This window comes from Mustela nigripes, chromosome 4 (genome assembly GCF_022355385.1).
Source record: "Mustela nigripes isolate SB6536 chromosome 4, MUSNIG.SB6536, whole genome shotgun sequence".
NCBI classification, from domain to species: Eukaryota; Metazoa; Chordata; class Mammalia; order Carnivora; family Mustelidae; genus Mustela; species Mustela nigripes.
In genome coordinates this window covers 135,928,111-135,947,790 of record NC_081560.1, presented here as the reverse complement: position 1 = coordinate 135,947,790, position 19,680 = coordinate 135,928,111, and the positions used below count along the sequence as shown (strand labels likewise).

The 19,680-nt window shown below is 53.3% G+C and overlaps 1 protein-coding gene across 2 annotated transcripts in view; it reads right to left on the bottom strand.

Annotated features, from left to right (window-relative positions):
• HK1 (hexokinase 1) overlaps window positions 1-19,680 on the bottom strand; it is a 61,792-nt gene that overhangs the window by 2,274 nt on the left and 39,838 nt on the right. For both annotated transcript variants that reach the window (XM_059397611.1, XM_059397610.1), the window contains exons 8-17: window positions 15,955-16,110; window positions 13,268-13,501; window positions 10,885-11,189; window positions 9,405-9,553; window positions 8,976-9,095; window positions 8,014-8,109; window positions 6,452-6,551; window positions 3,479-3,662; window positions 1,408-1,563; window positions 346-579 (exon numbers count right to left, since the gene is read on the bottom strand). In XM_059397611.1, the coding sequence (XP_059253594.1) occupies window positions 346-579; window positions 1,408-1,563; window positions 3,479-3,662; window positions 6,452-6,551; window positions 8,014-8,109; window positions 8,976-9,095; window positions 9,405-9,553; window positions 10,885-11,189; window positions 13,268-13,501; window positions 15,955-16,110 (1,734 nt within the window). The remainder of the gene's footprint in view (window positions 1-345; window positions 580-1,407; window positions 1,564-3,478; window positions 3,663-6,451; window positions 6,552-8,013; window positions 8,110-8,975; window positions 9,096-9,404; window positions 9,554-10,884; window positions 11,190-13,267; window positions 13,502-15,954; window positions 16,111-19,680) is intronic.

Sequence of the window (19,680 nt, the reverse complement as noted above, 5' to 3'; positions counted from 1 at the left end):
AAGCCTCTGCCTTCAGCTCAGGTCATGTCCCAGAATCCTGGGATCAAGCCCCGCGTCAGGCTCTCTGCTCAGTGGGGAGCCTGCTTCCCCCTCCCCCTCTGCCTGCCTCTCTGCCTACGTGTGATCTCTGTCAAATAAATAAATAAAATCTTTATAAAAAAAACAAAAACAAAAAAACAAGCTTCGGAGCCACTCCTCAGCTGCTACCAGACAACCGGCTGTGTCCTGGTGAGGAATTATCCCGGTGGGGGGGGCGGGGGGACTCACATCCTGGGGGCCCATAACCCATCAAGGGACCTCAGCAGCGCAGGACGCCCTGACCACCCAAGCAGAGGCCCCACTCACTGCGGGTGAAGCTTGTAGAGTGTTCCGTCCACTCCCACAGTCACGTTGAGGTGGTCCAGCCCTCTGTTCTCACGGATCTTATCCACCACGGCAGCCATGCCCGCCCCACACAGCTGCGCGGCCCTCTTGGACACCACCCCGCACACGGTCTTGACCAGGATACTGTCGTCGCAGGTGCTGTTCAGGCCCAGCTGCTGGAGAATGGCCCGGACCTGGAGCAGCGCTAATCGGTCACTGCGGTGGACAAAACCCAGAAGGCTGGATGACGCAGGGCTCCACAGAGCGGCCTGGGAGCCCGCACCAGGGGACCAGCCGCAAACCACTGTACTTAGCATGAGGAGGGCTGTGGGGGCTTCCTTCCTCCAAAACATTTACTTGTTTAGTTTTATTAATTATTTTTTAAGTTAATTTTTTAAAGTGACCTCTATACCCAGCACAGGGCTCAAATTCACAACCCTGAGATCAAGAGCTGTGTACTGAGCCGGCCAGGTACCGCAGCTTCCACGACCATTCTAAGAACCAAGGTGGCTTTTGCTTATGCAGAGCGCCCTGCACCTGCTCTCACGGGCCACCAGGGACGAGGGCAGAGGCAGGGAGGGGGCGGTCTATGCACACAAGAACACAGAAGTGACCCACCATGGGGCACGCTTCCTGTGTGAGCAAGCGGCCCGGTCCCAGGCTGCCTTTCAGAGGAACGCGGGCGGGACCAGACCTGTGGCTCTTGGCTCTACTGGGCTCAGCGCCCTCGACACAAGTATCTGTGAGGAGCTTCACCCTGACACGGAGTCCTACAGCTTACTCGCCTGACTTCCAACAAACATACATAATGCTCCGAGTGAAGAAAAGGAAAATCGTTAATAATAAAATTATATGGTTTCAGTATGTAGCTGCTCAGGGTCTATACTACTCCAGAGGGAGGAGGAAGTCCTCACACATGACAAAACGTACTGTGAGGGGCCTCCACGCTCATCACAAACCCCCCGACCCCGCCCACCCTGGGCCAGGCCATGTGGACCTCTAACAGCGGGGACGCCCCCCCCACACCCCGCCAGCATCGCTCACCTCTCAATCTGGGAGAGATATTTGGTCTGAAAGATGCCCCGGGTCTTGAGTGTCTCAGAGATCTGCCCTCGGAAGAGGAAGCCCTTCTTGGTGAAGTCAATCAGGATGTTGCGGACAATCTCCCCCAGGTACATACCGCTAATCATCTTCTCGTACCTGAAACACAAGCAGAGGCTGCTGTCTAGGGACCGCCTCTGGTCTTCCAGCAGCCTCGGGTGCTTTCCTGCCGCTCCGGGAGCATCACCAGCACACACACCCAGCCCTGTGCTCAGCGGAGGCAGAGGGAGGCCAGGAAGGGCTGAGGGGGCCTCAACCCTCCCCAGGCTTGGAACCGAAATCACCAGGGCTCCTGTCTAACTGCTGAACTATCTCCCTCCTGCCTCTGTCTGGCAGAACCCCACTCCGGCTCTCCGCTCCAAACTCTCCTCCAAGAGGCCTGTCCCCCCCGCCCGCCCCCCGACCGGGTTCTATCTGCCCCTCTCAGGCTCCCATACATCCTCCCTTCCCGTCACAAGGCACACAGGGACACTGCCTCTCTTGGCCCTGCCGCAGAAGACCCGAGAGGCCAGAACCCGTGTCCCGCTCAGCTTTGGGGCCCAGGGTCTAGCACAGATGCAGTCCTAGGCTCTCAGTCAAGTGCTCAATAAATTATCTGCAGAATAAGCAAACAGCTGGTCTGAGTCTTAAAGGGACAAGAAGACAATGAGGGGAAAGTTCCCATTAAATTTCTGGAAGGTTTTGAAAAAGCCCAGAGCGCTGGTCAAGCCCTCAGCATAGGGAGGAAGCCACCCAGGCTGGAGGGTTGAGGCGGCTGCCATGCTCCTGAGGGCAACCTGTTCCTGGGGCTTCTGTCTCCTGCCCTCGTGTGCTCAAGTCCCAGTGACCCCAAGCTGGGAAGAGTCCACGGGGCCCTACAGAGGATTTCAGGGGCTCCAAAGGAAAACCAACCATAAGATGGTGCTATCATCATCAGTTCCCCTCCTGTCCTCCTCACACCATCAAGGACACCAGCTCAGTGTGGTGCCGATGGGGCTCTGACCCCTCTACTGATGGGGCTCTGACCCCTCTACCGCCTGCCACCGCCCTGCCGACCCAGGGGATCCTTGTTTAGAGCCTACGGTGGGAAACAGGAGCTGGAATCGAGTGACGCTCGTCTTTGCATTGTTCATTTTACGATTATCATCTGTTTACAATAATCTTGGATTCCCCCTCGTTCTCCTTCCTTAAATTTAAGTAAAAAATAGAAGCTGACTTAAAGAAAACCACTGAGTAAATAACAGCATGGCTGTATCTGGAAAAGGCAAAGATCTTGAGAGTGGCTGGGGGACAAGTCTCATTTGGGAGGTGCTGCCCGCCCTCCTCCCCCACCCCCCGCCCCAGTGCTTCTTCCTGCTCCTGGGGACACAGCTCGGACCAACCCATCCGGGCGACAGCAGAGGATGGCCTGAGGCCTGGGAGCCTCAGATAAGGAGTCCTTGGTCTGTCCGTAGGGAGGATAGACATGTATCTCAGGCAGGGCATCGGACCCAGGCTCCAAACTGCCAAGAGGCGATGCAGGGGGCTGGGGGACAATGAACAGAAGCCCCCACTGGCCACATCCTAACACACTGTGCCCTCTGACAACTGCAGGTCAAGTGCATTTTACTTCCGCCAAACAAAACAAAAACCTGCTGACCAAGAGGCTTCTATTAATCTGATGGGGAAGAAACATAGAGCAATGGAAAGACCAGAATGTTCCAGAATGAACACAGTCACTGAGGGAAGCGGTGTGGCTGCTGCCACCCTGTCCTCTGGGCAGACTCCTGGGCAGAGGCAGCACCTGGCCAGGACACCCACCTGGGCCCATGTGTACCATGTACCACGGTGCGGGGGTGGGGGAGGCATCCTCCTGGTTCTCTGCTCTCCTTGAGCCAAAAACAAAGGCCAGGAGGGAAACTGAGGGACTAGTCTCTAAGCCTATATCGAAACTCCACTTCTACTAGAAGCTTCTTCTATTTCAACAGGCAGACCACAGCCTTCCACCCTCCCCGTCCTGGCCCCCCATGTGTCCCCTGCCACCAAGCAGAGTTACCTTTGCTTCCCAGCGTTCAGAGAATACTCGTCTACCAGCCTGTCATAGACTGTTCTGATGTCATCCAGACACCCGTTGTCCCCAAAGGCACCCCACTCCATGTTGATACACATGCGCCCTTCATTCCCCTCCAGCATCTCGACGTTCTTCATTTCTTCCATGTAACAGGCATTGCTGCCGGTCCCTGCAACACACAAGGGGGCAGTGACCGGCCGTGGTCCCTGGACCTGGGGTCTCTGGGAGGGCCTGGGGCCCGGGACTCCAGGGAGAGGGGGGTACATTCTTGCGACAAATAAAGCAACAGCTTTGCTTTCCTACTGTTTTCCAGGAAAAGCTCGAAATAGAAAGAGAGTCAGAGTTAAACTACCCAGAGAGCATCTGATTCACTTACTTGAAACCAGGACGTCAAAATCAAGGCCCTCATGGGTTTACCTGCCTAGGCAGAGCTCTGTTTATTTTAACAGAAGACAGTGTGACAACAAAGAACAAGGTCTTCAGGGTGCCTGAGTGGCTCAGTGGGTTAAGTGGGTTAAGCCTCTGCTTTTGGCTCAGGTCATGATCTCAGGGTCCTGGGATCGAGCCCTGCACGAGGCTCTCTGCTCAGCAGGGAGCCTGTTTCCCCCAACCCCCACCCCGCCTGCCACTTTGCCTACTTGTGCTCTCTCTGTCAAATGAATAAATAAAATCTTAAAAAAAAAAAAAAAAGGAAAAAAAAAGAAAGAACAGGGTCTTCAATGGCAAAAGTTTAGGCAGTATTCAGATTGGAAGAATATTTCTCTCCACACGTGCACACACGTACACACAACTGCATACACACACACATATCTATAAAATAAATACACTGGGGCTGTCACATCATGTCACACCATGGATGTCCGCTCATCCTCACGGATTGAATGGTCATGGACTGCGCCGGCCCGGTCCCCTCCCCCACGTGCTTCAGACTGAAGCTCACAGCTGGCTCAGGGAACCACAGTATCCCAGCACGTGCATGGCACCTTTCTCAAGGTGGCAGTACCTTGCCAGTCTGATGTCACAGCCCTCCTTGAAAACCTGAGGATGCTCCTGAGAAAAGGGACCTGCGTCTGGGTGCACACACCAAGTCTGACATACAGTTCCCAGGGACCCAGGAGCCTCTGCTCTCCGTCCCTGAACTGCCTAGTCTGTGGGCCCACAAGGACTGCGGTGGGACCACCAACGGTCTGCTGCTCTCATCCCCGAGGAGCCGAGGCCGGAAACTGAGAGGAAGTGTCTGAAACGGTTCTCGGCAGTTTCTGTCACCACGACATCCCCATCCCCGGGGTCCTGGGCCTTATCTCTGTGAAGGGACTAGAAAATGTAAAACCAACCAACCAACCATGGAATGCTTGCCCCCCATATTTGGATCTGCACCTCGGTCACCTGGGAAGCTTATTAAGATGCAGATTCTAAAGTGGAAGGTGGGGGGCGGGGCCTGGGACTCTGCATTTCTAACAGAAATTCCAGCAGGTCCCCACTCCCTGTAACCAGGCCCCAGAGCACCACCAACCCGGCCTCGATGGGATACAGATAGACTTTCAGCCCCCTTGGGGGACACAAGGCAGTCCCCACTAGCTGGACCAAAAGGGCTTGGGTTGTTTTCGTTCCCTTTAAAGAAAGGTATGTAGAATTCACCAACGCTTCTCCCTGTGGTCACTGGATTGTTTGGGGTTTTTGTTCTCTCAGCTCCCTTTCACCCTAAAGTGTGAAAGAGAAGAGCCGCCCCAGAAATGGCGAGGGGTGCCCAGAAAGCCGAAACATATAAATCATATTTCTTGCCAATGGGCGTCAGAAGCAAAGGGATGGATGGGCGGAGGGAGGAGGAAGTGGGTGTGAACGTGGCAGGGGAGGGGGCGGGGCTGGGACAAGCTCCACCCCACCCGCTCCCTCTCACCAGCTGCCAGGAACGAACGGCTCATCAGGCAGCCCTGAACTGAGCAGGAAGGCCAGGCCCAGCCTGGCGTGGGGAATAATGTGCTGTGTCACTCTGGATCTGCGTGTCACACCTAAGCCCGTTCAGAAGCTGAGGTGCTGGGAGGGGTGGGCGAAGAAAGCTTAGCAAAAGGAAGGAAGGAACCAAACAGCCCCAGAGTCAGGCCCCCAAAACCTTACACCTGCAGCTGCTCCCCAGTTTTCAGAATTTCCTCAGGAGCCAAAATGGTTTTACAAATGAAAAGGTCTCCCGAGCACCAGGAAGGCAGCCTTCAGGGGCCTTCTCCCCATCTCCCAGACATTTAGCAAAGGGTCTGCCCAGCAGCCTGCTGGCCCTCCTTGACCAGGTAGGGCCTATAGAGGTTGGCCAAGAAATAGGGCCTTCACCCAACATTTGGACACCAGGAGCAGACTCAGTGGGACAAATGGTCTTCTCACAGCCCGAACTGATATGCTTCCGATATGACGTGCTCTCGAGTCCAGACCCCTCCTATGTCTGGACTATAAGGGTTCCCCCAGAGCCAACCTCTCTGTGGCCCACCCAAGTGGCTGGGATTGCTCACGGGACAGTGGCTGCTAGAAGCAAAACGGTGCCCGAGACTACTCTCTGGCCCTTGCCCACAGTCAGGGGAGAGGGAGGGCTCTGTTGCCTTCCCAGTCATGGGCTCTCACCCCTCAACTCCTGCCGGGTGGCCTTCCCTATAGGCCCAGTGGTTGCCCTGGTGGCCAGGCCAGCCCCAGGTACTCCCACCCTGTCCACCCAAGCCCTGTGAGCCATCTGGGGCCTTGTTCCAGGACAGCTCCATTCTGGCTATCTGGTCGCGAGCCTTGGGGTTGAGTGTTGGGAGGACAAAGTCCCCTGACAGCTCTGCAACCTTGTTCCAAACTCTGGAGGCAGTAAGAGGACAAAAGGGACAGATAGAGTGTCTCCCACAGAGGACTGAGCTGCTGGCTTATGGCCCCACAGAACAGAAAAACCCAGCCTTCCCTGGCCCAAAGCGACAGACTTTCCAGGACACCCACCTACGATGAGTCCAACCTCGCAGGTAGGCTCCTCATAAGCACAGGTCATCATGGTGCCCACCGTGTCATTGACCACAGCCACCACGTCCAGGTCAAATTCCTTTGGAAAGAAAGGGACACGGCTTTAGGGGAGGGATAGTGCTTCGTGGTGCCTCAACTGAAACAGCTTCCTCACCAGTCTTTAAGAGGTGACTAAATATTCCTTCACTAACTAAACACCTGCTATTAATGATGAATCGGACACTGGAGAGTTAAAGAGAGGAAGCATTCCACCCATTTCACAGATGCTGCCGAGTGCCACAGAGGCAGCCTGGAGGGAACCACTGAATGGAGAAAAGAGAGACTGTGGCCGAGCAGCGCTCTCTCGGGAGTTCAGAGTGTTAGAGCCTTCCAGAAGGCAAAACAGAACACCAATATCCATTCCTCAGAACCCGTCCTTCGGAAACAGCCATGCAGGTACACAAAGATACTGACTGCATGGCTTGCACGGACCAGAAATCTAGATCAGAAGGGGCTATGTGCGAACCTGTGTAAGACATGGTTCCAGCAACCACCACGCTGCTGTGTGGCCACAGGAAAGGACGTTGGTCTCTGTGTGATGACAGGACAAGATGCCTTCCTCACATTAAGGGAAATAAGCAAGGTGTAATAGTGTGCGTACGGTAGGGTTCCTGCTACAAGATGTGTGTACATGGGTCGGTCTCTGCACAGAACTAGGGTCAAGAATGCTAACGGGGACAGCGCTGATGTGGGCCAAAGAAGGTCACCAGGTTTTTTTGTGATGGGATGGAAGCTGTCTTACGTACTCTGCTGGGTGCAACCCATCCCTCTTTCAAAAACCCATTCACATCAGCCTTCCCCATGGCTGGTGCATTTGATTACTCTTTTGAACTACAGGCATTCGGACTTTTTTTTTTTTTTAACTAATTCCCTCATTGATAAATCAAACAACATTTCTGGAATTTTCCATTTTATATTTTTTCAATGTCCTCCAGCCAAAGACCATCAGAAATACACCTACAGTCAAACAGAGCCGGGCACAGGGACCAGGTGCCACGAGGGTGACACAGCTTATGGGCATCTCGGAACAGGTTAGAAAGCACCCACTCCAGGATTTGAGCCTGGGCTGGTGGTTTCCGGGAGGGCTCGGAGCGGGGCTTGCCCAGGCCTGGAGGCTGTCCAGAAACAGGGCCACTGTCTGAGTGCGTGCTCAGTGCAGACATGAGTACTGCCTCCTCTCCTTCCTGTCTAATTCCATCAGTTATGGAGTCATACTCCATGTTCACCAGGAGCCCAGCCACCAAGGCTGACTGGGCCCAGTCACCAGGGGCTGCTTTTTTCTTCTTCAAGCTGTCAGAGAGTCATGATTTTACCTTTCTTAAACCATCCTTTAACAACATAAAACCATTCACCTCCTGTTTACCTGCTGACAGTTTAGGGAATCTGCTTGCCCAGGTCACACACGCTTCCGTATTGTCTGAATTCTTTACGACCCAGCAAGGACAATTTTTATAACCCCCCCCAACAGTGAAAATTTTAAAAAATATCTTTTTAATAGTTACCTCTCTCCTTTTTATCGCTTCCCTTAGTAACGTGGCTACATCATGCCCCACGCAGTCAGTTGCCTTAAAACCCTTCGTCCAGGTGATCAAGATTCCCTGAAAGAGGAAAGGCACCAGGAGAGTCCTGTGGCATCAGCCCTTCTGGGCAGAACATAACATTTCACTCCCAGAGAGATGAGGTTAGAGCATCTGAGGCCCAAAGAAGGGGCCCTCCACGGGCCTACCCCCTCCTAATGATCCCCGTGGCCAGCTGGTCCACAATGCCCATTTCACAGATGGAGAAACCGAGACGTAGATACCCCCTGGTATAACCATCTAGTTCCCCTAAAGAACAGTCTTTGAACAACGTCAGTGGAGAATACAAACTTTTAGGAACACTGTTACTGCCTAAAGCGAACTTTCAGTTTGAACAAAGTTCTACATTTGCTAGGTATGTCCTCGACTACAATGACCAAAGGTGTCAGTGAGGATGAACTCCTTAAACAATGCGGAGCTTTAAAAACTGCAGAAAACACAAGTTTATATGGACCTAGCTGCTGAGATGTGAAAATGCTTCAGAGGAAAAACCCCTAAGTCAGCACGGTGAGTTGATTAACTGGCTTCCAGAAGTGGCCCAACCCCGCCTCCCTAACACTGCCTAACGTTTGCCTTAAATCCCAAGGTTCCACATGAGCTCATGCCGCTCCGGAGGCTCCCTCCCTGGCCACACCCCAACCTGTGACCCAAGGAGGCACCCGTGGCTCCTCCAGCCTGACAGCCTCCGTCTTGTGTCCTGGAAGAGGTGGGTGTGGCAAATGATACAAAATCAATAGAGAAGGGTCTTAAAATGAAGCGGAGGGCATGACAGAAAGCCGGATTAACCCACTGTGACGTGGGAACCATTCCCGACACCAAAGGGACGGGTGAGGCTGGGGGAAGCCTCGAGGCCAGCACCATCCGGCACCTGCAGGAAAGAGACTTACCGCATCCAGGCTCGTCTGCTTGCAGGGGAACGAGAAGGTGAAGCCCAGCGGCATTCTGGGGCCTTTGATCCCCATGTAGTCCAAGAAGTCCGAGATGCAGGAGACAATGTGGTCAAACAGCTGCAGGAGAAAAGAAGGGATAACCCATGCTCTCTGGCTTCATGCTTCAGGGCACGCACGCCAGGGCACATTTCCACGCACACACGCACGCACACAGGTGCCCCGACACATGCAGAGCGAGCGCACCCTTGGGAACTCCGCAGTGTTGCTGAAGGTGCCCAGTGCTTGCAGGCCACAAGGACACGACAGCAGAGCCACATGCACCCCAAGGCAGATTGGGGGCGGACCGCGGAGGACACTGTTCAGTGTCCTCCGCCGCACACCATGACACACGTGGGCCATCGTGGCATCAAAGCCAGACTGTCTCACCTCTTCCCCGGTGCCCTGCATGATTTCAATGGGAATGGCATAGATCTTGTTGTGCATTTCCACCGTTCTCTTCTTCCCACTGCGGATTTTCACCAGGAGGACACGGAAATTTGTTCCTCCAAGATCAAGAGCCAAAAAGTCACCGTGCTCTGTTAGTCAAGAACATAAACAACATCAAAAACAGCTAAGCACCTTGTGGCAGCCAGTAGCCCCAAGACTCGAGCCCCCGTATTAAATACAGGGGGGAAGCTTCAGCTTCTGTTCCCTCCAGCACATACTCGGGCTCAGGGAGGGTGGGCACGAACACTCTGACCGCCACGACCTTCGAGCCTCACTGCAGGGACTGAAAACCCACAGATGAACCAATGGTCCCGATAAACAAACAAACTTCTCTGGGGTTCCTAAAAAGCGTGGCAACAGTGAGCCAGTTTTAGGGAAACTCACAAAAAAAAACTGGCAGTTTATATCAATGTGTAGAGTATTTGTAAAAATGTGCACAGTCATTCTCTTCCCTGTACTTTTCCTCTGCAACGTGACTCTGCAGTTCTTCCCATCGGAAGATGGAGTCGGTTTCTCCTCCCCTTGGCTCCAGCCCAGCCCTATGACTCGCTCTGGCCGACAGAGTGTGGCAGAGGCAAAGCTGAGCCAGTTCCAGCCCAGGCCTCCGAGAGCCTTAAAAGTCCCTCCTCTCCTTCATGGGTCCTGATGCTGCCATGTGGACGAGCCCGGCGGCCCCTGGAGAATGGGACTCACAGCCAAGGCCAAGACTGCACCCTCGCTGAGTGCTGACGGCTGGGCGCGTGAGCAAGGCCTCCGGGCTGACCCAGTGAGTGCAGACGCACAAATGTGTCCAGCAGAGACCCTCTGGGCCTGGCGCAGAGGAGCAGTAAGACGTGGTTGCCGTTTGAGGTCACTAGGCTTGAGGGTGGTTTTGAATGCAAGGGTGTAACACAGTTGTAAGTCACTTACCCATGGGAACCTAATTCCCACCACACATCTGACTTCCAGGCCCACCCAAGAAGCCCCTCGAGTCCCCAGAGCGCTCAGCAAGGTCAGCTGTAAGGGCTGGATTCTGTTCTCCCACCTGTCTGGAGCCCCGGACCCATTTGCCCCGCCGCACACCATGTCAGGAGCTAGGAAGGGTGCACGGGGCATCTATCCTGCCAGTGAATATATTTGGGAGAGGACCCACGGCCATCCCAGCGTTGCGGGACCGGCCCAGGCTCACTGCTGGAAGAACACCTTCTGATTCTGAGCGGGACCGTGGTTTGAGAGATGGTGCTTGCCTGGGAGGCCGGATCCAGGGCAGGTCAAGTGCCCTGACTCACACACGGGGCCAACCAGTGGGAAAAACGGAAAGCAGAGGGTTGCGTTTCTAGTTCCTGCCAAAAATATACGCATCCGCGACTTCCCTGCAGCCCTGCTTGGCCCCTGATGGGAGAAGCAGGAGGGGTGCGTCGGCCGCGGCAGAGGCCCTCACCGGTCCCATCTGGAGTGCTCCGGACAAAGGAGGGCAGCATCTTGACCACCGCCTTGTCGTGCGTCTGCTTCCTCAGGCCCATATCCATCTCCGCCCGCATTCTCTTCTTCACCTCCAGCAGCATGTCCTTGGTGAGGCGGAAGTGGGCCAGGGTCTCCTCGATCTGCCGGTGCTGCTCGGCCAGGCGGTAGGCCACCGCGGTGACCATGGCGGCCCCCTTGCCACTGCCGCTCTCTGAGAGGAGGAAGCGCACATCGGAGTCAGGCACCAAGCGCCGCAGGGTCTTGTGGAACCGCCGGGAATACCTGGGGGCCGGGGGAGAGGAAGCAGGCCACAACCGTTAGACTGAGCCATCGGTCAAGGAGCTCTGGTTCCCCTTTCTTCTCCCACATCTGAATTCCATGTTCTAGACTTGATGTTCTCAGCACCCAAGTCATACATGTGCTTTGGAGAAAAGCTGGCAGATGCAGAGAAGTAAAAAGGAAAAATGGAAGGGCCCACAGTCACACACATTAAGACGCGAGTATCAAATACAGAAAACTCGGGGTCCACAAAGGGTTCTGTCCTCCATCACGAGATGGAGCTGACAACACAGAGGTCCAGAGCCCGGTGTTTGGAAGTCAGACAGATCGGAAGACAAGGACAAGCTCTGCCACCTGCATTAGGTGACCCTGGGCCTGAGACTTAACCTTGGAGTCCATGAGGACTGACAGGATCTGGAGGATAGTGGGTGATGGGAACTAAGTGAGTTCATCAGTTGCTTATTCGATTGGTTACTGGCTCTGCGAATAACCACTCTTGTTTTCTATTTTCACTTGCCCTCTCCTTCCGCCCCCAAGAGTCAAGACATTCTTTATCGGCCAGAAGAGAACTTAAGGACTCAGTGAGACACAGAAGCTCCCCAAAGTTTATGGTCTGTTTTAAGTGTGGAAGGCTGCTTGCCAAAGGAAACAGGGAAACCAGAACCCCAAAATATTAACACTGACCAATGCCAGGGGTAGGATGAAAAAAATCCCTTCTAATCTCTGTCATTTTTTGAACTGTCTCAAGTTTCTATACCAAACACCTGTGGTTTCTGAAAGAGAACACATCTGATCAAAGTCACTGGTTGTACTCGTGACATTGGAGATGAAGAGCTGGGGAGGCGCTGGTGGTGACTGGTTGCACAACAGTGTGCACGGGCTTGAGACTACTGAACTGTATACTCAAAACTGGTTATGACAGTAAATTCCATAGTGTATATTTCACCACAATTTAAAAAAATGTTTAAAGTGATGTTGCAAATCCCTTTCTTATCCAAACATTTGCCAAGAAACCACCTATCCCTCAAAAAGATAGCTGGTTTCATTATCAAAATTTTTACAGTTACTGGAGCACCTGGGTGGTTCAGTCTTTAAGCGTCTGCCTTTGGCTCAGGTTATGATCCCAGGATCCTGGGATCGAGCCCTGCATCAAGCTCCTTGCTCTTTGGGGAGCCTGCTTCTCCCTCTCCCTTTGCCTCTGCCCCCTTCTTGTGCTCATTCCTTCTCTTGAATAAATAAATAAAATCTTTTTTAAAAATTACAAATACTTTAAAAATACAGAGAGAGAAAATTATAAACCTAACAGATAAGGACATGTAACGAGCTCACGCCCTAGCTGCTCAGTACCAGAACGGTTTCCATTTAAGTCCACATTCGTGTAACTGTGTTTAGAACTGGCTGTGAAGAGCCCACAAGACGACGTCACATGCACCTCGCACACAGAGTGCCAAAACATCTGAGATCTTGTGCAAAACAATCATATCATGGGCAGCTATTGTTAATGGCACACAAAGACTCGGAATTTCATCTTTAGCTTTCGAAAACTGGACCAGCCATGTTCTCGGTACCACAGAAGGCTTCTGCAGCTAAGGGGTTTGGTATACAAGAAGGCAGCCCCTCATCACCAACAGGGACCAGCTCTCACATGCAAAGGTCTACAAGCTGCCTATTTTCAAAAGGTATCTCTGAGGGCTGGGGGGCCTTCCACAGGAGCTTCCAAAACAAGAATGTGGGCACTGCAACATGACCCAAGCAAGCTACAATGAGGATGAAGGTCTCTGACACAAAATGGATAAGCAAGAGAACTTAAGATACAGACACATTCCACCCAGTGTTCCCGGCAGCACAGATGTCTCTAACACAACGGAAGAAGTGATGGGGAAAGGACAGTACAGATGCAACACCAGGAGAACTGACTGAGGGTTGGGTACTTCTCAAGTGGGCAATTCTGATCTTTCTGCCCAGAACTACAATTGTCTTGTGTGCCAAAAACCTTCACTGGGTGCAAAAGTCTGACCTTTGGAGGAAGTCTTCGGCCCAGATGGGCACTGAGTGCCAATGGTAGCAAAGGGCAGACTCACTGTGGGTGCGTCTTGTAAAGAGACCCGTCGACACCAACCGTGGTCCGCAGCCTGGGTGTGCCCTTGTTATCTCGAAGGCGGTTCAAGATGGCGCCCAGCGTTGCAGCCACCAGGTTGGCGGAGCGAAATGAGACAATGGTACACACGTGCTGGACTGAAATACAGTCGTCGTCAGATGGCTCCACTCCCAGGCGGGTCAGGATTTCTTTGGCATTGTGGAGGCCTTCCTTATTCCTGTGAGGTTAGAGGCCAATAACCGTGAGTTAAGGATCCCATTGGGGAGCACAAAGCACTGAGGGTCCAGAGTCCTGGGAAGGGGAAATACATTCGCCATGTGTGGGGGAGGTGGGGTGGGGGGGTATGGAATTAAGACTGTCAAATGCCTGAGAAGAACACATGAAGGAGTCTCCTCCATAAGAAATATCAGGTAATAAGAGAAAAAACTGTGCTGGGCTGGGACATGACATGCCAGGGCCATAGAGAAAAGTAGAGGTGAGACGTGGCCACCTTCGCCCGAGAGCTCGGTGCTCCGGAGACACAGGCAAATCTGCTCTTGAGGTCTGTCTGGGAGTCGTCCTGGGATGCGGACACCCCTTTCCTTGAGGTTTTCCAGTCAAATTTGAATTTTCTGTATACCCGTTCTGTGCGTCTTTTGTTAGATTCATTCTGAGGTACTTTAGGATTTTGTTACTATTATAGACGGTATGGTATAGATGGCATATATCAACATATATACATATATGTATGCTCCCTTTTTTTTCACCTTCATGTACCACAGTAATGTCAGATGTTTAGGGAAAACGGAGTCAGCAATACCCAGGAACACTCTGTACCATCTTTGCAATTTTCCTCTAAGTCTACAAATATTTTAAAATAAAAGGCTTATTTAAACACATGCATATTTTAACTATTGCCAATATATAGAAATGCAGTTTGACTTTTGTACCTTATCTCCAGTGAACTCCCTAACCTCTTGTTATTCTGGTGTCCCACACAGACAATTAACATCCAAATAATGATAATTTTACTTCCTTTTTTTTTTTTTTAATTCTTTATGCCTTTAATTTCTTTCTTTCCTTCCTTCCTTCCTTTTTTTTCTTTCTTTCTTTCCACTGGCTAAGACTTCAGAACAATGCTAAATAAAAATGGGTGACACCATCTTACTGCAGATTTTAAAGAAAATGCTTTGAACGTCTGCCTTGGTGGGACACTCAGGTTCTGTTGAGATACATTTACGACAGTCTACCTGTCTTCTTGCACTAGTTCAAGTGGGCTTTTGTTTCTTGGTAACCAAAGAGCCAACACCAGAAGAGGCCAAAGGGAAGGCAAGCATTTCCTGACTGTCAATGGCTCTGAAGACCCGCCATGGGCCTCCTGTCCCCTACCTTCCCAGTAGCTAACTGGGGGGCTCGAGCAGAGAGAAGGCCAGAAGCTCGGAACCTGGCGTCCTACCGACAGTCGCTCTGCCTCAAGAGCTCCTGGGGGAGAGTGATCCGAGGGTAAATGCCCGGGGATGTGAGAGAGGAGTAAGTCCACATAAACCCCTTCCAACTTCCACAGCTGCCTCCTCTGACTGCAGCCCACTGACCTGCATATGCCCCCAGGAGCCAGAACTAGGAAGCCACCAGCTTGATGTCTCTGGCACTCAGCAGGGCAGTGGGAACGACAGCCTCATGTGGAGATGAATGGACGTCTCTAGCACCGGACCAGCCCTATCTTTCAGCAGAGCGCCTTGCACGGCTACCTGTCTCCGAACCGGGAACCGAGCCTGGTGGCCCACGGAGGCCAGCCCCAAGACACCAGTCCTTCAGACCTGGAGGCGCCCAACCACATCAGGCTGCCCTAGGATCAAGTTCACCCTCTTCCCTCTCTGGGTTCAGGCCCACAAGTCACAGCTGGGGCAGAGACGCCTGGGTTTCTCACGGTGCGGCAGAAAGAGCGCAGGCAGGTGGCTGGCTGGTCTCGGTCCTCCCTACCGGCCCCGTCTCAGCTGCTAACCACATTTATCAAACTTGTGCCAGGGAACACATCGGGCTGTTAAGAGGTGAGAGAATGGGAGGTGGGCAGTGGGAAGGGTATTTCAGGCACCAGAGAGGCTTGGGAAAGTGGGGCACCTGGGTGGTTCTGTCGGTTAAGTGTCCAACTCTTGATTTCTGCTCAGATCATGATCTCAGGGTGGTGGGATCGACCCTCAAGTCAGGCTTCACACTGTGCATGGACCCTGCTTGGCTGTGTGGGATTCTCTCTCTCGTTCCCCCCACCCCCGTTCACATACGTGCTCTCGTTTTGTGTCCCCCCACTCAAAAAAAAAAAAAGAAAAAAAGGATTTTGGGAAATTATAAGTCAACCAAAATGAACTGTTTTCTTTAATATGGTAATGAATACTACAGATCTCTCAATGGAGAATAAATATGCAGTTATTTCCCAATCCTATTAGCCACAGAACCCTTTCTTCAGGGAACACCCAATTATCTTGAGGTCACCAGGGTTCTCTAAAGCAGAGTCTGGAGAAGGTCCTCACATGTCCCAGGGGGCTTCTAAGCCCAGGGCCCAGGCTCAGTGAACTCCTTGTTCCCCAGTGGAATCTCAGTTTCCTGGCCTCTAATCACCAGCCCTCACATGTGTAGGTGGGCAGGGGTGCGGGGTGGAGTGAAGGGAAAGAGAAAAGCCCGAGGGGCAGCACCTACTTCTCAATGGCTGACACATCACTGGTCCTGAACTTCCCCCTGGTGAGCAGCTCCGGGGTGATCCGCCCTTCAAATAAGAGGCTCTCCTTGGCCATCTTGACCAGGATCAGTCGCACCAGCTCCCCCAAGTACATGCCACTGACCATCTTCTCAAACCTGCAGGAGAAAAGCACGTGGCACCTTTCAGGGCCTCCCTACAAGCGTCCTCCCAGGGCGGCTCATGAGGTGCAGGACAGACAGGCAGGAGGCAGAAGGGAGAAGGAGGAGGCACTGCCTCATGCTCACGGGCTCACCAGCAGGCAAAATCACACACCTGTGTCACTAAATGACCACGACACAGCAGTGGAGAAGGGGGTGTCTCCTCCAGACCCCACACCCATCGCCAGGGCACGGGGATAGGCAGGGAAGGCTGCCCGGAGGTTGAGACTGGGGATGACGAGGAGGCCGCCCCAGAAACGCAGAACACGATCATTTCTTACAAAACACTGCACTATGCTTTTTAAAGGGCCTTCCTGCCCATCACTCCAGCAGGGAAGTCCCCGAGCCCTGTGACAGAAGGTGGCTGGAAGTATTCTCTCCATTTCCCGGCTCAGAAAGGGTAAATGCCTTCTTAGGGCGGGGGGGAAGCTGATGGGGCTGAAACACAGCCACGCCCCACAGAACCTCTGTCGCTGGCCACCCCTCCAGCATCCACGTTCTCCTTCTCTAGCCAAAATGACCATGAATTTGCTTTGGGGAGCCTACTCCTCCCTCACTGACATTACCCTAAATCCCAAGGAGGGCTCTGAGCAGTTCATGGGCAGCCACAGGCCAGTCCCAGAGTATATCCTCTCTCTCTCTCGCCTCCCTGGGAGGTGGCAGGTCTGGAGGCGCAGCAGCCATTTTGAGCCCAAGGCTATAGGAGAGCGGCGACCACAGACCAGGGCTCTGTGCCACCTCCGAGCCAGATTCGGGCCCCATGTGTTGGTGAAGCAGGGGCCAGGAGGGAGCTCCAACCGGGACAGACCACAGCGGCAGGCTGACATCCAGGAGCCTGCCTCTCCCCCGAGGGAGCCTAGCTGGCACCCCCAGAGCTGCCTGTGACACAGCAGAACATGCTGCTCCCCCCTGAGCCAGCCTGGGTGCTGCTGGGACCTGAGCACCTGGCCCCCCTTTACCCCAACATGGGCACAGAGAAACACGGTCCGCATTGTTCCCGCTCCGGACAGGACCAGACACGACCGCCCCAGCCAAGGTTGTGTCGGGGATCCCTGGCAGAAGGGCGCCTCTCTGAGGCCCGGCCGTTCCGCCAGCACCCCAAGGACCTGTGGGAACTGCCTCTGTGTAGTCCCGATCAGGAATCTCAAAGCAGGCAGGAGCCAGACTGTCTGGGCTGCATCCTGGCTCTCCACTGACCGTGCTCTCTACTCCCTGCTTTCCTCACCTGGATACTGGGGAGAGGGGAGGGCCCGCTGATGAGGTCACCGTGCAGGGCTCATGGGGGGGAGGTGCTACCGTGTCTGCATCAGGAATGTCTCACGCTTTTCTAAGCACATCACGTGTACTAACTTGCTCCATGCTCAGTACAGTCCCATGAGGTGGACAATGTCACTATCTCCATTTCACAGATGAGGAAACTGAGGCCCAGAGAGGTCATATCATTTGCCCAGTCACAGAGCCAAGGGGTAGCAAATCCATACTTGGAACCCAGTTAAGCACCAGAGGCTAGGCTCTCAGCACCATGCTGTCGTGCCCCTCTTGTGGACAATGCCATCAAATGTGAGCTATCACTGTTAACAGCTCACTTCCTCCCTAGGCAGCTGGCCCCCTTCGGGCGATGTGACAACAGAAAAGCTTCTTCTCCTTAGCAAGAGCTAAGATCAGTCTCCTGGCACCTTCTATCCATTGCTTCTCACTGTGCCCTCCAGAGGCATGCAAAATGATCTCCCTTTCCCAAAGGACGTCTTTTATGTACACAGATCCTTTGAAGCCGTCAGAGCAGCAGGACGAGGAAAAGGCACCTCTGATGGGCCTCACTCGGCCCACTGGAAGCACACGGACACAACAGGCTCCTTTCCCACCGGGACCCAGCAAGTGGCGACCTGCCTGGTGGGAGTCAGAGGCTGATGACCACAGGCTGGCAGGCAACACTGTGGTGCTGTGGCCTTCCTGCCCGCTGGCATACCCAGGCAGGGCTGAGACCCAACGGGGCCTGGGGACAGGCTGGGAGGGGCAGAATGGGGGTCATGGTCAGACAAGGGGAGCCAGGACTTGACGGCCAATCAAGAGCTCCCCTGGCAGCCAGGGTGTGCTGGGACAGGCAGCCCAGGGACGGAGAGGTGGAACAGGTCTGAGGCCATGCTAAGCGGGACTAGCAGTGTGCAGAGGTCTGCAGAGTGGGCAGAGCGATGGTAAGCATGGGTGTCTGGGGATGGACTTTGCCACCATTCAGACGGAAGAACTCTCCAGGTCGAAGCGTCCTGCTCATTGCTGGTGCTGTTTTGTGAGGCAAGTGTCTCCTTGCCTTTTGAAGGATGCAGTAAGGAATCACACCAGGCAATGGCATTCAAAAGTCCAGACACGACACAGAAAAAGAAGATCAAGAAGCCCAAGGAGACAGGAGGGGAGGAGAAAGAGAATTAAAAATGAAAGAAGATGGGACTCAAATCCAGAGTAGGAGATAGGTATGTGACCAGAATCTCAAAGGCCTAGAATACAAGGACAGCAGGGAGGGAGCTGGGTGTCTGACCCCTTTTAGAGAGACACCGCCTAACTCCGGGGCCTGGCTGGGGCTGCTGACTACTCCGAGCTGTCCCCTGCTGTCCTGAAAGCAGCAGGTCACCAAGGAAGGCAGGACCCACAGAGCTACCATGCCGATGCCCTTCCCGGCAACCGTACATTGTCAGGGAAAATGTCAGACAAAATGAATGAGTGGGTGTGTAGGGGTCCAGAGCCCATCTGGGGGTTGGCCTTTGTGCATATCCCACATGCCTACATTTTCAATCCTGGCTACACACTGTAATCACCTGGGGAACTCTCCGGCTCCTGAGGACAGCCCCAGCCCAGGCGCAGTGAGAGTCAGAACTAGGAGGGAGGTAGGTAGGGTGAGGCGTGCCCGGGCAGCAGTATGTTTTTAAAAGGCCTTTATGTAATTCTGATATGCAATCAGGGATGAAAAATCACTCCTCCAGACCCTTCCTGATAAACGTTTGTCTGAAAATGAGAAGAGCTGACTCTTAGACATTCTAGAAGCTCACTCTAAAAACTCAAATTTTCAAATGGGGCAGAAAACCCTAAGCCCAAACCAGATCAAAGCTCAACCAGGACTCCTGGGGCAGCTTGTCCTATCCCAGGGCCTTAATTTTCCCACCAGTCAAATGGAGCTAACACCCCTCCCTGACAAGAAGGACAAGATGGCTCTGAAGAACTCGGCATTGCAAAGACGACAACACAGGGAATCCCCAAAAACTTAGACAAGGAACCTAAGAAAAGAGCAGAAATTTTTTTGGCAAAAAACTCTCTGACCAGTAGCCTATTTCCAGGAATACATGATGTAACTCAAGGCGCTGTCCCTTCTTCAGTTTTTTCTTAACAAGAGCTGACCTTTGGGGCTCGGTTCACAGGGAAACATACATACACCCTTCACTCTTACACCCATTCACTGTTTATTGACCCACCCATCTGCTAGCCATCTAGCCACGCCCCTCCACCCTCCATCCATCCGTTCAACCATCCACCCATCTCCCC